This window comes from Triplophysa rosa, linkage group LG22 (genome assembly GCF_024868665.1).
Source record: "Triplophysa rosa linkage group LG22, Trosa_1v2, whole genome shotgun sequence".
Classification (NCBI taxonomy): domain Eukaryota; kingdom Metazoa; phylum Chordata; class Actinopteri; order Cypriniformes; family Nemacheilidae; genus Triplophysa; species Triplophysa rosa.
Genome location: NC_079911.1, coordinates 17,182,287 through 17,202,041, shown reverse-complemented (window position 1 = coordinate 17,202,041; position 19,755 = coordinate 17,182,287). Strand labels below are relative to the sequence as shown.

Genomic DNA, 19,755 nt, shown 5'->3' with positions numbered 1-19,755 from the left:
TACTGTGACAGGAACACAATGACCCTGAACTCGTGCTAACCAAAGAACATGAGATGACGTTACTCTCTCATCATCTCACTCAAGTGTGTGTATGTTCATCTGTCTACCAGCTGATCACAGTTGATTTCTCTGTCTTGTCTTGTTTGCAGGCTTTTTTAACTGGACAACAAAACTAAACTAATGCATTTTATCACATCATTAACAAATAATATTGGCTGTCGGTGTAAATGATTAAGTGTTCGGTCTCTAATTTCAATCTTTAACCTTTAATTTCAAATTTAGATTTGTTAAAATTCAATCTATGTCAATGTAATTTCAATTGCAATTTTCAGTCCTTAATTTAACATGTTTTTGTATTTTTTCCTAAAATTAACATTTTATTTGAAAAAGTTTCGTTCACACCCTATAGAGATGACTGAAATAACATTTCGCTGCAGATTATGTACAGTATATAACTGTATATGTGCCAAATAAAAATCTTGAATAATATATGCATTACACTCTTTAATATGAACAGTTATTGTAATGTATAACTGCTGTTTCTGTTGTTCAAAGGACACTTACAGTACAACTAATATAACTATAATTTGTTTAAATAACATGACGATACTATATATTACAATATAATTAAATATAATAATATAATATAATTAAAAACCATAAAAATGGCTGGCTATACATGCATAGATACTTCAAGTAAAAGGATAACAAAAATATTTGCAGAATTGTTTTGCCATAAACCCTCTTAATAACGTCTCTTCTTAATAACATTAAAAGATCCAGCAGCTTTAAGTCCAAAACCATATGACAAATGATTGCAATAAACATGGTATGTTTCAATAAAGTGAATAATCAGCATTTTTACTCAACTTCCTGTCCTTTCAGTCTCTGAGGATAAAAGTAATTCAATAGTAATTCGATAGATTACTACAGTAAATAACTGAATCAGCTGACCATTCATTTCCGTTCAACAATTACAGTCAGCACAAAACACACTTCTTAAAGTCTTGAAAGTAGACAAAAAAGTTTGTGTTAAATGACTCACTGATCCCGGCGGAAGTGGAGGCGTTTCCTGAGCGTGGACACTCGCGGGTGACAGCCCAGTTTGACGGGTGAGGTGCATAACAACGTCCTGCCCTGAACCATGATGTATTAAACGTCAGCGCCCCTACACGCCGTACAAAGACTCCTCGCTACTAAACTCGCCTCTCCCACTTCTCCTCTATTCTCTTTCTCTCTCTCTCTTTACATGGCTTGTGTCCTGCGGTGACCTAGATCTTACATCTTTCTCTGTGTGTGCTGCACAACAGTACAGTTTGTTTCCTCACCTGAGGTGTGGAAGCAGTTCCACCATCACTGGAAACACACATATTACCCCCTGTGGCTCATTTTCTTAATCTAAGTTGCTTATAAAGATTCTTTCAAAATTGCCTTTTTTGTGTTGCACAGGAAAAAAAATGCATATTGGGTGATGATGAATTTTGGGTTACATGTTCCCTTCAAATCCAAAGCAATATGATTGTGTGCTGATGGTCAAACAAACATATGATCATAATCAAAAGAAGAGAAAAATCTTGTCTCACGAGTGAATAATCTAAAGTTGATCCAAGTGTGTGTAAATGAGTGCTGTGTTTCTACACCGTGATTCAGTCTGAACATTCATCACCTGTGACAAGCATTAGCTGTTCTTACGTCACAACATGAAACAGATTTAAAAATAAGTTCAGGAACCAGCTGAAATCAGGCTGCTGAGCGCGCAAAAATGATGTGCTAGCTGCTGCGCGCATACAAAACCGATCTTGGCAGGTATAAAGATGCACTAGCACCCAAACTAAAGCAAAATGTGTTTTTATGAAGGAGTCTGTAAAGATCTCCTTTACAGAAGAGTAAGTGCTAAAGATCAATTTCATACACGTCGTATTATGTCGTTAAAATGACTGTACTGACTCCCACATCAGTCCAAACCTGCATTCTTTTTTAGAGGAACACAAACAAAGTTATTTATAGGAAAATGTTTTTCAAACAAAACTGAGGTTGTCTTAAAAAACATAAACGTGCCATTAAATTTGTCAATCTGGCTCATTCACTGAAGCCAGGAATACAGGAACAGAACATTTATAGTGGACAGACTCAATTACCTTTCATTGTGGCGTCAACTTTGCTTTAAGCATGTAAAGTCAAAATGCACAAACAGTGATTGAACCATATTTTATAGAAGAAAAGAACGCAGTGTTCTGACGGGTCTGATTCAACATCACCAATAAACGGCTAATGCCCAGTGGAAAAAGACTTGTGTGATATTCCGGCCGAGGATCTGCGTGTTCTCTGGACCAGCTGAGGACAAGAACATTTGAGCACAGCTAAAAATCTGAGCTTTCAGATATTTTCACTAAAATACTTGCTTATAGGGATGCACCGAAACGAAAATTCTTGGCCGAAGCCGAACATGATGTGAAACACTTGGCCGAATAATACCGAACACCGAACATGTTTTTTTGCATTTCTTAAGCTATTTTTTTCATGCACAAACTGAATAGTCAAAATGTGCTTTTTATAATTTGTCTTGCATTTCAATACAATACAACTTAATATAAAATTGAGCAAAACAAAGTACATTTTTTTAACTGGACATTTTCGGTGGCCGAACATTCGGTGCATCCCTACTTGCTTAGCTGATTTTAACCTGTGCAGCATCTGGTTTAACAACAGAAATTCTGCTAAATGTTGTGTATTACGGGAAGGTCAAAAACACACTGACCTTTTTTTGTTTTTGTGCCACAAAAAGCAGAAGACAGAAAGTGAGATCTGTGGTCAGACTCTCAAAACCAATAAGCAGAGGTGTAAAGAGTACCTGAAAACCATACTTAAGTAAAAGTACAGATACCTTGCAGAGAAAATGACTCCATTACAAGTTACAAGTCACCAATTCCAAAACGACTTCAGTAAAAGTCTTCGAGTATCTGATTTTAACAGTACTTGAGTATTTTACTCATACTGAATGTAGGCTCAAAGCAGCACTAGTCCTCAACACTTAAGAGACACGTCAGTGAAAAACTAGAAACAGTTGATTTGTGAGGAGAGCAATCGCATTTATTTTCTTAAATCATAATAAGACTGAACACCTCAAAATTGCAACAAATCATGGTCGACACCATAACCTACGTCATTACAAACACCCAAGTCTCATTTAAACTCAAGTGCTCATAAGTAAGCCAACATTCTTCAAAAAGGTGTCTTCAATATAACAGATAAATAAAATAATGTTAAGTAAAATTAAAAAGTCAAATCCTTTTTGCACTGGACATGCTGGTTTGGGCCTCATCGCCAGCTGCAGTCATGTCCTCATTTCACATACACTGTTAGCCCTTACCTGCCATTTCTACAGTAATACATTGGCAACACTGTTGCCAGCTAGTTACTGTAGGTGTTTTACAGTAAACTACTGCAATGGCTGTTTGAAGATACAGATGTAAATAACAGATCAACACAATAAATCTGTCAAGATTTCACCAGAGGAGAATTAAAAACAAACATCAATAACATCTTCACATATTACAGACACCACTTTCACTTTATTTCTGTCATCTGTGTAAGATCTTATTGAGATTTAACTCTAGTTCATAGTGGTTCAATTATGTTTTAAGTCACCATTATGGCGATCAGTGTTTGCTTTGGTTGGACTCTTTGACTTTCTTGTAGCTTTAAAATGTACACTTATACAATAACACTGAAAGGGACTTTTAAAGATTTTTAAAGATTTATTAAGATATGTTTGGTAAAGTGATTACATGTTACAATGGATAGATCTCTGTCAGAAAATCTTTCTTTGCAATTGAGACACAGTTAGACACTTGACATTCTATCCTCATCAATGGTGACAAACAATCATGAATGAGTTTTGTACTATGTACCCAGCATGCATTGCAGCATGAAGCTGTTCAGTTGATTGTCACCATTGTTGAGATTCATACGTGGATTGTTCATTTCTCTGTGTCCGACTCATTCTATAGGTTAATATTTTGTCTATATAGTGTGAGAGCACTTTTGAAAATTGAAATACTATACATTCTTTTTACTGGTGTACATCACTTCATGGCAATAGTCCCACCACATGGTCAAATTTTGAGCAAACATGTTTAGAGCACATTTAGGAAGAGTTAGTTTTAAAAATAAGAGCTTTTGTAGATGTGTGACCTACAGTAACTAGCTGGCAACAGTGTTGCCAATATATTACTGTAGAATTAGCGGGTAAGGGCTAACCGTGTATAAACCGCCAGCGATTGACTTCTACCTGATACTGCACTCATATTCATATAAAGAAGCCATGTTGACAAGTTTTTGTAAGTTATGGTAAAATCCACAAGATTGTAGTACCTTCATTGCCCTGTAAATGGCAATATTAATTATAAGATAGGTGCCATGCAAAATGTAATGTGTAATTGCATTAGTCATTACAAATGTAGTGGAGTAAAGAGTACATATACTTGTTCAAAAATGTAGTTAAGTAGAGAGTAAAAGTTGCTAATATCTTTAATACTCAGTACAACTACAAAGTAGCCAAAAAGATACTTAAGTAAAGTAACTAAGTACATTTACTCCAATACTTTACACCACTGCCAATAAGCAGATGCAGAACTTCAACTGCCATGAACCATGAAAACAGAAACGTTTTAACCACGCATGCGAACTCATTCATATCATACAGACATCTTTTTAGCCTCTATGAGAAAGGCAACTCGTGGACTGTTTACCAACTATCTGTCGGATATCAAAGAAAAATGGCAATAAAGTTGGCAAGCTCAATGAAAATTCTTTCATCATTTACTCTGAACACAACAGGAAGATATTTGGAAGAATCTTAGCAATTTTCAGTTCTGGAGCATCATTGGCTATAGTAGGAAAAATTTAAGTAGTAGTCAATGGTGCCCCAGAACTGTTGGTTTTCCTGCATTCTTCAAAATATCTTGTTTTGTGTTCAACAGAACAAAAAATACAATATTTTTTTCTACTATGGTAGTCAATGATTAGATGAGAACTCAACAGTGTTACAAGCTGAGCTCAGATTCGTCAAGTCTGCATTCACAAGCCAAAATGATTGAAGATTTCAATATGAACTCTCGTCAAATTGACAAAATCCAGGTTATTTACCGATACAATCTACATTGTAACTGCCTGGCCAACTGGGCTATCAGTGCCCTGACCACCAACATCCCCCTAGTGGTCACAGGAGAGAAGTGCAGTAAGATGCCACTAATGATGGACACAGAACGCCGGACCAAGAAAATATATTGAGATTAAGTCTAATAAATAAGCTGTATTTTTAACATACAAAATAGTGACAAACCAATAAAACCAACACACAGACACGTGTGTAGTAGTGTACCTGTCCTCGCGGGTGTTGGGACTCAAGTAGCGTGTGGATTCCTCCTCATGACTGCTCTGCAGGCTGCTCTGCTGACTGCTGTAAAACAGAGTGCAAGATCTGAATCAGAACAACAGAAATACACACACAGATCTGATGTTCTCACACCAGACAATCAGATACAGACAGTGTGGTTTAGACGCATACTAACATGTTTTAATGTCGGCACAGGCTGTAAAGGAAAACCTTGGTACACCACAGCTTCAAAATATTTTTTATCTTCCTACATTGGTGACATTTTAAGTCTTCTCACGGCCTGATAAGGAGTTAAGATGCTCAAAACATCACCACTGAGCTCCACTGACCATGGTTGTCATCTATGTGTGCATTTTTTCGTTTGTTGAATAATTACAGCAAGAGAAAATGTTGTTTTAAAGTTCATGTCTGACAGCCGCTCAAGACACAGATTGAAAAAACTAGTTACACATTTACACAATGAAATGAAACCAGATCTCAATATGATACACTGCCATATATTGAAACTTCTCCACTAGAGGGGAGCGAGCGAGTGTGCCATTTAGAATGAACGTTAACTATAAAACAATACATTTAAAGCTAAACATGATGTTAGACATCAGATCTTGACAAAGACTCGTCGGTAGAAGAGATATTGTATCTCGCCAGGACTTCTTCTGGATAAATCAATAAAAAAATAATAAAAAAAGACCTTTACTGCCCCCTGGTAAAAAAAGCAAGGTGTGCTACTGCCACTTCCTTGAGAAAATACATCACACACATTTAACCACAAAAGGTGGTTACATATCATTCAAGATGTAAAATTAAGTTCCAAACAGAGATGTACTGCATGCATTTTTTTCCCTAATCCATTAAAATAAAAATCCAGCTAGCTACAGTAGTGAACATTTAAGAAGTCTCTAGACGAACTTCTGTCTGCCTTCCTGGCAGAAGCAGGCGCCCGTATGTTCTTCCCTTCAATCTATAAATGTCACAGCTTCACTCCTTCCAGAGTAAACCGAACACACACACAAAGGCATCTCCTATGCCTAATGTACCACAGCACGCTCACACGCCGAAGACACAACTGAAATGATGCATTAATCATGACAGACAGTGAAAATGGATGAGATGCAGACATCAGGCAGTGATGGAGTCAGGGTTGGTTTCTAGGACAGGGTGGACGTGCTCATACAGACCTGCTTTCACTGCCATGCTCTTTTTTGTCGCCTCCCCGCAGCCACTTGCGCAGGAGGAAGCGTCTGCGTTGGGGAGAGGTGCTGGGGGTGGAACAGCTGGACCACGCCGCATCTTCGTCGCTGGATGGTGTGATCTCAATGGACGGAAGCTGCAGGTACTCCTTGGAGCCGGATCGCTGAAGCTGTTCCTTCTCGCTCATGACATTCTTCATACGTCGCATTTTAAAGCGCTTGCGCCGCAAAGACGGGCTGAGAGAGCTGGACAGTGCTGGATTCCCCTCCAACCCATTGCAATCTCCATCTCCCGGACCATGGATCTGCAGCGCGGGCAGCTGCAGGGTCTCCGACATGGTTCTGCTTCTGCTCAGTCTCGCATGAGTCCGGAATCAAACCCAGGTACGGATCAGAGACAGCAGGGAACTTAGTGAGTCCACAGCCAGGTTGGGCAGAGTTCAGCGCTTTCTGTGAGATGGGTCGGCGGACTCGGCGCTGACATGTTTGGTCAAATAGGTTTACCTCAAATACACTCCTTCCAGAACAACCCCCTAGAGGTCACAGGAAGGTCAAACGGTGTGCTTAGGGAACAAATCCAACATGCACACAAACATTTACAGTACAGGGAGGGCTTTATGTCATAAAACAAAAAGTAACTCAAAAACAAACCAGACCAAAAAAAGGCACATTCATTTCCTGCTCTGCTCTGGAGTTTTAGTGTAAACCCCTTCGATAATGAGGCCCAAAATGTGCTCATGCAACGTTTTAATGCTACTTTTAATGCAAACCAATTGCAAAACAAACAAATATGAAAGTAGCATTATTTATTATTTGTGTCTTCTACAGTCAGTTTCTCTTTTAGGCCAACTTTTGTAATTAAGGAGCAATAGTTTGAAGACAATCTTGTTGAGCGTTACAGTTAAGTAAACTGTTGATGCAATCCTGATTTGTGTACTTGTCTTGCATAGTATCTTTCCCAACAAGTGATCAATGCTGCACATTTCACCACATCAGAAAGGCACAAGCCTATTGCACATTTAATTAGGGTCACAACGTGAACACGAATCAGGCAAAATCCTTAAAATACTTCAGAGCCAGCAGTGCATGCCAATGCTTTGTGTACTTCAGGCGTCTGTGAGAAAGTCGGGCATAAACATGTAAACGTGTTACAGGAGGAAGCCGCAGCCCACTGAGAGCAGACACATGCTCACAGGATGCCCATCTGCCTGCTCAACACATCACACCTGCCAAATACTGCCAAGGTCGCTCGCTCCTGCCACCACTCCACTCAAGATTATTACTTTTTTATATTAAGGTTTTGACATGCTTGTCTATTGCTATAAATACCAAATGCAGCCGTTGAATGCAATCTGCCTATTATTAACAAAACAAACCTTAAGGTACCCAGGCAAGGGCTCTGAAATGCATGCATGAGTGCATGGATACACGGGCACGTGCGCACACACAGGCACGCACGCACGCGCCCAAAGTACACAGACTACCAACTGTAGTCTGACCTGTAACTTCCTGTAAGAATGTGTGGTTCTAAAATGAGGTCAACTTTCGCTTTCTTTCTTTTAACAAAAAAATTAATAAAAGTACATTGGAAGTAAATTTGAAATGCAGTAACGTTACGTGTACGTGTTTGTCAGTCAGTGACAATGAAATAAATAGCATTGTATGACTGCAAAAAACAAAACTGTAATGTCATTCTGCAACATGCAACTACATGACATTTAAAAAAAGCAATACATTATTAAAAACAAAAAAAGAACAAATGCTCTTTTTTAATTGTGTTAAATTGGTTTATAGCCGTGTGTGTGCACGAACGCTAGGCTTTAAAAGTAGGTAAAGTACGCGAAAGAATCCTACCTTTAGTGCATCCCGAATAAAGAGAAGTCGTTTTAAAATGCAGTCGTTGTCTTCATGTTTGTAACGGGTGGAGTGAATGAGGTACAGACAGGTCAGCGTTAATTCCGTCACTGATCCGTTATTATCATCTTCAAGTTTCCTTTCCCCGGACGAGTCCAATACGACGAAAGGGGTTGATTGATTGTGCGCAAAAGAAAGACCCCGAATGCAGTTTCAAGGCAGGACAAAAAATATTTTAAAAAATATTTATTTATAAAAACCTTAAAAGTATTTGTGATGATACTAAAGTATCTGTGTGCGTAAACGAAAGCGTTTTATCCACGCAGGTGGACGCTGCGCATCACCCCCATTTCTGCGTTTGAGACGCTTCGTCTCTTTAAAATATCCACTGTATGTAAAGCTGACATACTCGTTCGGGATGAACTATGATCGATCTTTAACGTTACAACATAGACAGTTTGTCATCTGTAAACACCAACCAGAAGGTAGAACTATGAAAATAACACGAGCAGGACAAACTTATCAAAAACGAATTTTATAACTGAGGTAAAATTACGGCTAGCATATAAGGTAAATCACGCGCCACTTAGACGGCTGTTTTAAGCGCACCACAAAATAATTTCGTTTTCATGGATTATAATGGTAAAGTTTGGCTATATCCTTGAGGGAAGCGCTCGAGCTCAAACCCTATCTGTACACAGCAGGACAAATTCGGTGAATTAGACGATAAAGAGAATGGTGTAGGAAGATTTTGAGATGATTGGCATGACCGCACGATCAAGCTCCTCCCAAATTTACATCAAAGGACTTTTAATTCAAAGTGTAAAATCAAAATGTTTGACCCACGCTCGTGTAAACGAAAAATATCGTCGTCAGACAATTTATGATCAAAATAACACTGTACATTAAATTTCGAAACTACAACAAATATGAGTGAACAAATTTGCTCACACAATTAAATAGAGGGTATGCATTGACGTCACTTTCCCACGTGAACAAGTCAGACATGCTCCCCTGGGTGGCAAAACACCCAGCAAAATGGCTGAGGAGAAAAGGAGAAACAAAGAAACGGGGACTAAAATACGCAATTATTTGGTGAAATTACAAGCAGCTGGACTCGACGGTGATGCTTACGACTTCCCTACGACTTACAAAGGAATCACGTGTTCCTGGACACTGAAATGGTGCGCGGAATAGCGTTTCCTGATATTAAGCATTCATTCTGCTGAGTGTTTTGCCACCCACGGGGCCGTGCTCACGTGGTGATCAAGTGGTAAAGTGACGACACGTCCTTACCCTCTCTATATGATATATGATAAAGGTTTGGCACGTCATCATTTATGAGCACAAACCCAAAAACACCAGTTAATCTAACTTCATTTCCCAGTTTGTTAATATATCCTGCATTTCATTATGTTGGCTACTCTGTTATGATCTGATTCTTGACATGTTTTTAGCACGGCAATATTTTATATCATGAGCTTAGTAATTTGCTTCAAAGTGTTAACTTTGGGAAATTTAAGGCACATCATACGTTGGTTTTATTTAGCAGATGGCTGTTCATTATAACAGATGAGGTTTTCCCACACTACAGCATTGCGTACTTTCCAGATGTCATTATTAAATAGTGAAGAGTGAAAGTATGTGCCAGCCAGATTGTGAATGAGACTGCTGCTCCATTCAACATCACTGAGGGGATATCAGCTGAGGCCGACTAAGAACACCGGAATCATGTGATATCAATTTGTGATTAACACCTTTGGCCATCTGCACTCACACCCTCTCTTCTGTGAAGAAAACACTTCTCGTTTCTGAGTGTAAACGAAACACAAAACTGGAACTGCTTCTTTGAGCCCACATCTAGACTGAGTATACTTCAGCAACACTGGCTTTGTCATCCGCCCGGTTGTTGAAACACAAAAGGACATAAACTGCATTTTTATGCTTGCCCACTGGTTTTGAAGGTTATATAAGGTCTTACATAAAACAATGTCCAAGTGCAGATGAAGTGGGTGTGGATTCATTCAATAGAGCGAACGGTTTGCTTACAGAATCTTCCATAACTACTGCAAATGATAAAAAAACCCAATGAAAAACAACATGTTCAGAGTAATGAAGCAGAAAAATGCCTTACGTATGTTTCAAATTGTGGCGTATAAATTAAAAGAAATGAATACATAAATTCCACCATTCAACATCAATCAAATTATTAATAAATCTAAAAATGGGAACACACTAAATGCAGCATTGGAATTAAGAAGGATCAGGTTTTGGAATAAATATGGAGATAAAGACTAAACACAACAACTGAGAACCTCCATAACTTTCATTTCCCAGGGCTCAGATTAAGAATTGGAGAAGTGATTTCAAAAGCCACTTTCACACAGATGAAAGACCCGCCAAATCAACCGTTTAGCTAACAAACTTTTTTAGAAAGTTCAACGGTTTAATTTTTTTTTTACAATTTACTCCTAAACTAATTTGAGGGCGACAGAACGCACACATGCAACGTCATGTGGCCTTTTAAACTCACTACAATAAAACCTGAGACCTTACAAAAGGGTAAAATGATGCCTGGAGGTATGTCTGAGTGCCCTTGAGTAAATCAAAAGAGACTCTTTACAAGTAAAGAGTGCCGGTCACCACATCCAGAAGAATCAAACACTGACAAAAAAACCCATAACTTATCATAACATAAATAAAAACTACAAAAACCTCACAACATTAAAATCTGCTTCGAAACAATGCAACATTGTAAAAAGCACTATATAAATAAATAAACTTTCTTCTATGGCGTGAAGAAAAAGATGAAAACTCTAATACGGTAAATGCTCCTGACAGCATGTGCATTGGATGAGAAGTCACTGCCGGTTCACATGTCATATCTTGTTGTGCACATGTCAGTCACCGTGTCATTATGTCATGAATGTGCCAGACTATGAAAATTGTAGTTAGACACGTTTCCACAGGTTTTAATAATATGTCTTACCTAGAGGGAGATTCCATTACAACAACTCAAAACATAGCCATCCACAATTTATTTTGATTTTGAAGAAATATATTTGCACGTCCTGCAAATACCTGCCTACGTATTCTGATCTATAATGACTGGTTCACCAATTTTTGTAACTCTGAATGTCAACCTCGCAACCGAGCTCTGTTCATGTAAAATATATATTCCTCAGCTCAATGTTACCATGACAACTATTCTCAAAATCGTTGGGATTTCTTTGGGAACTTAAAAAATGGTTTAAGCGTTGGGAGTTTGTAGTCATATGGATGAAATAAGATTAGGATCAAGAATAAAAAGAATGGATTAATATGCACCCAAAACTATATCCCAGATGACCTACAGTAAATAACATCCACATGCAAGGGTTTTTCAGCATTAAAAGTAAAAGTAACTTTTAATGAAAATGTATACGATACAGCACGTTCACAATCTTCCAAAATGTCATTTGTTTGAAGTTTTTCTAAATGAGCCAAGAAGAATAAAAGACAACATAGACAAATCATTAACTTGACTGTCCCTTCCACCTTAAGCTAAATTTTGTGTGTCTTTTGTGTGTATAGACCTTTTTTGTTTAGGTTAAATACAACATTAACTGTTGTGTACACATAATCACATAAAACATCTTATCTATATGTATATGAAATTAATTTTAGAACCTTTAAAAAAAAATTGTAGCTAAGGTTAAATGATGCTAGCCCCTGTTCGCTGCCACAATGCTAGGGGGTTGCTAAGGTGTTGCTATGTGGTTGCAAAAGTATTCTGACTATTATTCTCGCCATGCAAAACAAGCCTGATTGTGGAGAAAAGTAAAGGCTCAAGATTAATACCTAGGGCTACCAATTCTGAATATAAACTAAGGCTAAAGAACTAGGTAAACTAATCAGCATGGATACAGGAGCATCCCTGTCCATGACAGCTGGACTGTCTCAGACTGCTGAGATGTGAACACAATGACCTCAGTGGGAGGCCAGACGTTAGCTCACCATTCAGGGACGTAAACATGTGATCTGATGCATATGGTATAAAAAGCTACCAGAGGGTTTGAAATGTGTCTGCCCAGCATTATTCTGAATAACGCACCAACAGCCAAAGGGTAACAGGAAACGATAAACTCCATCAGAAATATGATGCTTTTACGGATACAATACTGTACACCGCAAGGCATTGGATGGACCCCTGGCAATGACTAAAAAAGAACACTATCTTCTCCCTCCACAGACTGGTAAACACGCTGCTGATTCTGTCAGGATCAGACCCAAGCTTTCGTTCAAAATATTCACTACATTAGAAATGTGTCTGACTTTTTACGTGTTACAAATTTGGTTACAGATTGAATGCACTCCAAAGCAGTGGAGGAATTGTTACATCACTTTTGTGATTCATGATGAAGTCATGCCCAACACATGCACAGAAAACTGAAAAGAAAACATGCACACCAACATCAAACAAAAAGGTTCGCATGCATTAACAAAGCAGCTCATGCACAACATTTTGGATAAAAAAATGTGTTACTGTTACCTGACCCCAAATCATGTGAAACAACAGCCAATGTGTCCGATACAAGGCAGCCTTTGCTTTTCTGTCCACATCATGAGAGAAACAAAGCTCTGAGAGGTCGCAGCCGAACCACACTGAGCCCACACGCGCTGGCACGCAGAGAAAAGAAATGTTGCAGCGCTTATTCATGAGGCATTGAGCACACGTCACATGACGCTCGGTCTGCTGCACACGCTCTCTCCCTCTCCAGGTATCCCATTCCACCCTAATCTAACTTGTCTCTCACAAAACACCATTCCTTTTGCTGATCTGGCTAAATCTCCATCATCTGGTCGCAAAGCAGCCTTGCTGGAAGTTGACAGACATCTGGAACTCAGAGTTCTGCGGTTTTGCAAGAGCACTGTAAGAACTCTTTCAAAAAGGGAAACAAACCTCCAGTGAACGAACACTCGGTCTCGGTCAGAGGCAGCGTGGCGATAAATTCACGTTACAGAAGCATTCTGTATAACTGCTGATGTCCAAAATCGTATAAAAAAAATATTCTTCACGCGCCCTCATAGTTTGGGCTGGAACTGGCTCATTTTTGTGATGTGGGTGGTTTGACTCTTCAGGGCGAGACAGAAATAAATCAGCACCATTTGAAAGTTTCAAGTATCTGGGGAATTGACATTTTCTGCCAAGCCTTTTTATTGTAGATGTGTTGAGTGAGAGCCCTCAAACAGATGTATCGAGAACACAGCATTAGGATGCAGCTCACACACCATCAGTGTTGAAAATAAAAATCCCTGATCTCAAAAATCTCCCAGCTCTCAACAAAACACAACAGCAAGATCGAGATTCTGTTTTTCTTTAAAGAAATATCTCAGCCACAAAATGTATATCGCATCATTCACTTTCCTTTATTTTCTTCCAAGCATGATTTTTACGTTTTTCATGGAACACAAAGGTAGTTTCTTTCGACGCCTCCACCCCCTATGATGCGCAAAAATAACAAAAAAACCAACGTAAAAGTATGTTCAATGTAAATGTACACAAACTCATATAAACACATGGAGGAAACAAAGTCATAACTCATAAGGCTCTGGAACAACATGAAAGCAACTGACGGGGGACAAAATTATTTTACACAAAATCAATGTGTTCTATGCTATATAGCTATTTTAGAACCAAAAGTAGTAATTTGCTTTCTTTCCTTATTATTAAATGCGTTCCTTACAATAAATGACTTACAGCACTACAACTCTTTGAAAGCCAACCCCTCTCTTTAACTACATTTCGATTTGAACCCTATACTAAAACACCATTTACTTTGCAATATATTATGACTTTTCGTTCTCAGGTTTAGAACGAGTTTTACTTACACTGTGCATCACCAAGAAGAGAAAAGTGTGGAGATGGCACTGCTAAGATGAAGTCATACTCTGAGACCTGAGAACATTAACTCAAAGAGGATTTTTTTCTGAAAACTTATTTTGGTTCAAAGGAGGATTCAGCCTATTTCCATCAAAGGAAAATATGACCTTATATTGTATATAAGAGATATTCTGATTACATGTCGACTTTGAGACCCACGAGTCGAGCACCACTTTGTACTGGAATGTGGTTCAGTAAAAAACTATTCATTCTTTGAAACGTTACCTTTAATTTAATGTTCTCCTCAGATGTCTTCTAGCAAGTTTGCTGGTTGACATTTCCATTGTGTTAAAGAGAAACTTTTAGATTTTAAGCAACCTGTTTGACCTTATTACCAACATTAGCATATTTCCATAAACAGAAGCCCACACAATGTTTCTTCAGCTGTACAGAGGGCGGACAAACCGGCCTCTGTCCCCAGTTCTCTTCTCATGGAGGCGATTTAAACTTCTGGCAAAAAATGCAGTTGGCAGGTAATTAAATAAGTATTTATTATGCACAAAAAGAGAAGCATCTCATTAAAGCATCACATAGTGTAGAAACTTCACAGTGGGTAGTAATCTCTCGGTTTCCTTCTCTCTTTGTCCCTCCCTGATTGGGGGAAAATAATAGGTTTGTCACACAACCTCTGCCGGGCAATTTTTACCAACATACACAGAAATAGATCAGTCCAATATAAAAACAGAAAACTATAGAAAAAGTTAAAAGAGCAGTCCATGACTCACGTGCTATATTTTTCATTTAAGAAGCTTGGAAAGAAACTTTAGGAAACTGAGCGCATAAACTTTTATGTCTTTTGCCCACCATCTTGCCGTGACAATTTAGCATTGAATACCTGCTGAGAGCATGGCATTATAACCCAGAGTTAAAACCGATGTTGATGCCTTTAAAATAAGGAGTGTGATGCATTGCTTAATCCAAGGTTAAAGAAATATTTAACCTGGGGATGTGAAAGGCCCATTTATAAGAGAGAAATGTGAAAATAAATACATGTTGTGGTCCAATGCCTCTGACCTAGCCCAGTGAAAAGCAGAATGCATCCAAGGCTCTGAAAAGCCACAGGGACTCACCCGAGGTCTTAAACTATATTGGATAAGACAGCATAATTGAATACATTAAACTCTCGAGGGGTGATCTGTCTAGAGCTTCCACCATCTTAAAATACTGTGAAACTGAAATGTGAAATTCAAAGTCAGGCACCGGCGGCATAAAGACCAATGTGTGCGATGGCGCTTTACCTTTGGTCACATTTAATGAACTGAAAACGAGAAAATGGCACATCACAGTGGGACGATTTTCTGCCCAGCTCAGACACGACACCAATGTATGTGCACAGCAGGAGAAAATCAGTGAGTAGAGACTCAAAGAGAGAGGATTAAAAAAATTAACTAATCAAAGATGATGTAGTCTATATTGTTGAGAAACATCACAGACCTGCACTCTATGCATACAAGGGTCTATGGAATACTTGATTGTGATTGGTCAATTGTGACATCAATGAAAAATAATCAAATCATTGATATCAAATCAATCAATTTAATGTCTTGTACTGATGACTTGAATGAGGTGAATTACAGAAGTTGTTCCTGAAGCTCAATTGGTAAATCAATGCATAAGGTCTTTTTGTTCAATCCCCATGGAACACTTTTGGATAAAAGTATCTGGAAAATGCATAAACGTATGCACAGAAATCTGCGGCTGATGTGAGAATGCATCAAGCTGTGTTCAAATAACACTGAATGTATGGGAATGTTACGAAACATTGTGAGGACAATCATAAAAAAGCTTTGCCTAAAACTCATCCACCCACTCAGCATTGTTCATGCAAGTTTTTACAATGACCTTATTTGGGTTTCGTGTGTAGTTTTAGTTCTGTCTAAGTTGCTTGCCAGATTTTTTGTTTGCATGCAAAACAATAAAATATGCCTATTTCTATAGCCTTCCATAATTAAATATTAGACAATAGTTTAGCTGTACACTAAAAAAACATAGGTTATTTTTAACACAGTCTTGAGTCAAAAAGGGACGAACCCAGCATAGGTTAATTCACAACCCAACAGTTATAAGGGGTTTGTCCCTTTTTGGCACAACATTGGGTTAAATATAACCCAGCATTTTTTAGAGTGCATTGACAAAACTTGCATGTATCAGTGCTGCCCTCTGGTGATTGTAAGCCGACCAGGCCCGTTAATGAAAGCTAAATAACCAAAAAACTGTTTCCAGCAACAAACTGCCATGAAAAAAAAGTTCTCTCTTCACGCTGATTTTTTTCTATCTATCACTATGCTGAAGGAATAAAGGCATCAAACATCACAGGCAAAGCAAAGAATTTATGGCGCGTGAGAGGCTGCTGTCCAAGGTGCTGATTGCTCTCTTATCTGTGTGGCAGTAAGGCTGAAGGTCCTCTGGCAGGGGTGAGCTTCTCAAGGCTCTCCGCTAAATCTGACTCACAAAGGCTTATCAAGGACACATTTCTGAAAGTCTGTGATAAGGACAATCAACGTGACGAAGCGGCTTGATCTCAGATTTTCCATCTTTGTGCGGTATGAAACGTAATCAGTCAGCTACATGCAACAAGAAGCCATTAAAATATGACAAATGGCCTAGAATAGTTCTAGAAACACAACACAGTTCATGTTCCTATTCCTTTCTATTAAAAACATTCAAAAGATGAGGATACTTTATAAATATTTGCACATATGGAGTTGCTTTGTGATGCTTTGATGGGACCAATCACAACACTGGAGTATATATATATATATATATATATATATATATATTGTCNATATATATATATATATATATATAAATGAAATATATAAAACATAATTAACATATATAACATATATAAACGTAAAAACTACTCTAACGAACATTTAACCAGAACTGGCTAAAACCACACGAACAGCCCCCCAAAATGGGACATGAGAAGTGTTTACAACCAACCTTTCCTAGAGCACAAAATATTCTCATTGTTATCAGGTCTGGCTCCATGATGCATTTATTATTTTCCAAAGCCAGTATAACTTTACTGCGAAGGATTTAATGCACAAGCTGCAAAATATGATATTGCTCCATTGCACTGCTACAATCTGTCTATACTCCAGGATCACATGTCTAATTTTGTCAGGACGTGTTGGGTGTCTCATAGAGGTCACAGGTAATGGACAAACAATCAATAATGTGCATAAGACTGTAATGGCCCGCATTGCGCAATGAGATCCAGAATGAGGCTTTGGAAATAATGATCCATTTTACTGTGTGTTGTTTATGCAGTTCAGTCACAAAGGATGACAATGTCATCTTCGCCCAAAGTGGTTAGATTTTGCTAGGTGGATTTAAGTCAAATGGCTCTACTCTCTACCCAAGACTGATATTCTATACCTGAACTGGGACCCTCTTCCAATGTAAATTAATTTTAGTTTACTGTATCCTCTGCTGAGTGAAACAACACATAGAAAAGCACATAATAGCGTACATCTTTTCAAGAAACCACAATTACCGTTTCATTCTGTAACACAAAAATGCATTAAATTTGACTTATATGAACAATATGCACAATAATAACCGCAATAATAATATGCAAGTCAACATATCAACACAAGATTATCCACGGACAATATGATCAAGCCCCGAACAGAGGGCAAACCAGGCATGGAATCGGTACATTCAGAAGGTCTTGTCATGATGTAACAGCATCAAAATAGAGATTCTCTGGAGAAAAGCCAAGAAAATGTCCTTTAGAGCCTCAGATAGAACGTCACGCTTTAACCGAACAATGTTGTCCTTGAGTTTCTGGCAATCTCAAAATCAAAGGTTACAGCATCTAAATGAGCTGCAAAACTACACACAATTTCCAAGTAAATCAATCGTATGATTTGGCAACGCCTCTGACCTACAGGTCACTTTAACTATGTGCAAACTCTACTGACTGTTCAGATTATAATGAAGAACTTCACTATAGATATCCTCCACTGTATCTTTTCCCGCATAACCTCCATCAGTCTTCACTGCACTAGTACATAGTCAGCAGCGTGAACATGATTTATATGGCAGGGTACAGTACAAGGGCAAAAAGTGGCACTAAGCCATTTAACTACAATTCCAGCTGCTTTGAGCATGTAGTCAACATAAAATTGCATTTAAAACCAAATTTACTTCAATGGCATAATGTATTTCAAAGTAAAACAAACCATTCAATTAAAAATGTGTCGGGTAAGGCATAATTTTATACTTTGAAATTACATTATAACATTGACATTAAAACAACAAGCATTATACAAAAACACAATAAATGTGGTTAATTATGATGTCATGTTGAGCTTAATCTTATTTCACTTTGAAAATCCATCTAAATGACATAATAACCTGCTTCAATCTTAAACATATCAATCAAACACACTTTAAATGGGTCATAAACGTTAACAAAGCATCAAGTCATTCAGACCATCGCAGCATCCACGCATGTCCATACAGTCGTAGTGAAGGTCAATCTGATACAACAGCAGATGGGCTCATTTCAGACAGATCTGATGTCCACGTCTCCTTCTGAAAACACTGCAGCTTCCATTCTCTATGCAGTGCCCTGTATATCTACTGCTCAGTGTTCAATCCATCGCTTCACCTGCTGGTCCTGAAACTATCACATATATGTTCCCTTTGGTGGCCATGCAATCTGTTCTCATACTGAGAGGTCATCCTAGAGCCCAAACTAGACTGAGAAATATGTGCTTACCACATGTTTATTTACAGATCTACTAAAAGCATTTAATTAAATAGCCGGCTAATGAGGTTTTGGAAGTCCTCTGGTGCATTTGCTATAATTGCTCGCAATCTAATTTCAGCAGATTGCTTTTGCTCTTCTGCAAGCACACAATGTTTGGACGCCCCGCAGATTTAATAAAGAAGCGCAGACTGAAATGACTAGATGACATGCAATATCAATTTGGAAAGCTTTATTCTTTTTCATTTTCCTCTTTGATGCTGAAATTAAATGTGAAGGGTGTGAGAAATGGCTTGTGTTTGAGGATGTTTAACCAAAAGTCTTTGAAGTTTGTAATTTCAGACAAATGAGTGGATGAAATTTCCCATGGTGATGCGCAAGCTGTCAAATGATTGATGTCAAAGATGTTAAACAAGAGACCGTTTAACCAATTATATCAATTTCATCAGCTAAACCAAGGCTTCACTAAGATCACCCGAATTCAACGCGTCGCTTACCTCTGATGTTTCCGTGAACTGAACGGGGAGAAGGAGCTTTTGGTCCGCCGCGAGGAGATGCTCCGGGACGGGCTGCCGTCTTCCACCTCCTCCACGTTTAACCGCGGTATGATCTGTCCGCCTACGGTACACGCCATTTCCCGCGATTGTGTATGTCTCTCTCTATCGTC

At 38.4% G+C, this 19,755-nt stretch overlaps 1 protein-coding gene across 12 annotated transcripts in view; it reads right to left on the bottom strand.

Moving 5' to 3' along the window:
* Window positions 1-19,755, bottom strand: part of gramd1ba (GRAM domain containing 1Ba) — a 50,135-nt gene extending 30,380 nt beyond the window's left edge. For 2 of the 12 annotated variants that reach the window (XM_057320640.1, XM_057320642.1), the window contains exons 1-3: window positions 12,974-13,196; window positions 6,577-7,121; window positions 5,384-5,461 (exon numbers count right to left, since the gene is read on the bottom strand). In XM_057320640.1, the coding sequence (XP_057176623.1) occupies window positions 5,384-5,461; window positions 6,577-6,926 (428 nt within the window). In that variant the 5' untranslated portion in view covers window positions 6,927-7,121; window positions 12,974-13,196. Of the gene's footprint in view, window positions 1-1,045; window positions 1,162-5,383; window positions 5,462-6,576; window positions 7,122-8,442; window positions 8,573-12,973; window positions 13,198-19,585 lie in introns of those variants that run through there. The other 10 variants (XM_057320645.1, XM_057320648.1, XM_057320643.1 and 7 more) reach the window with 9 other exon arrangements.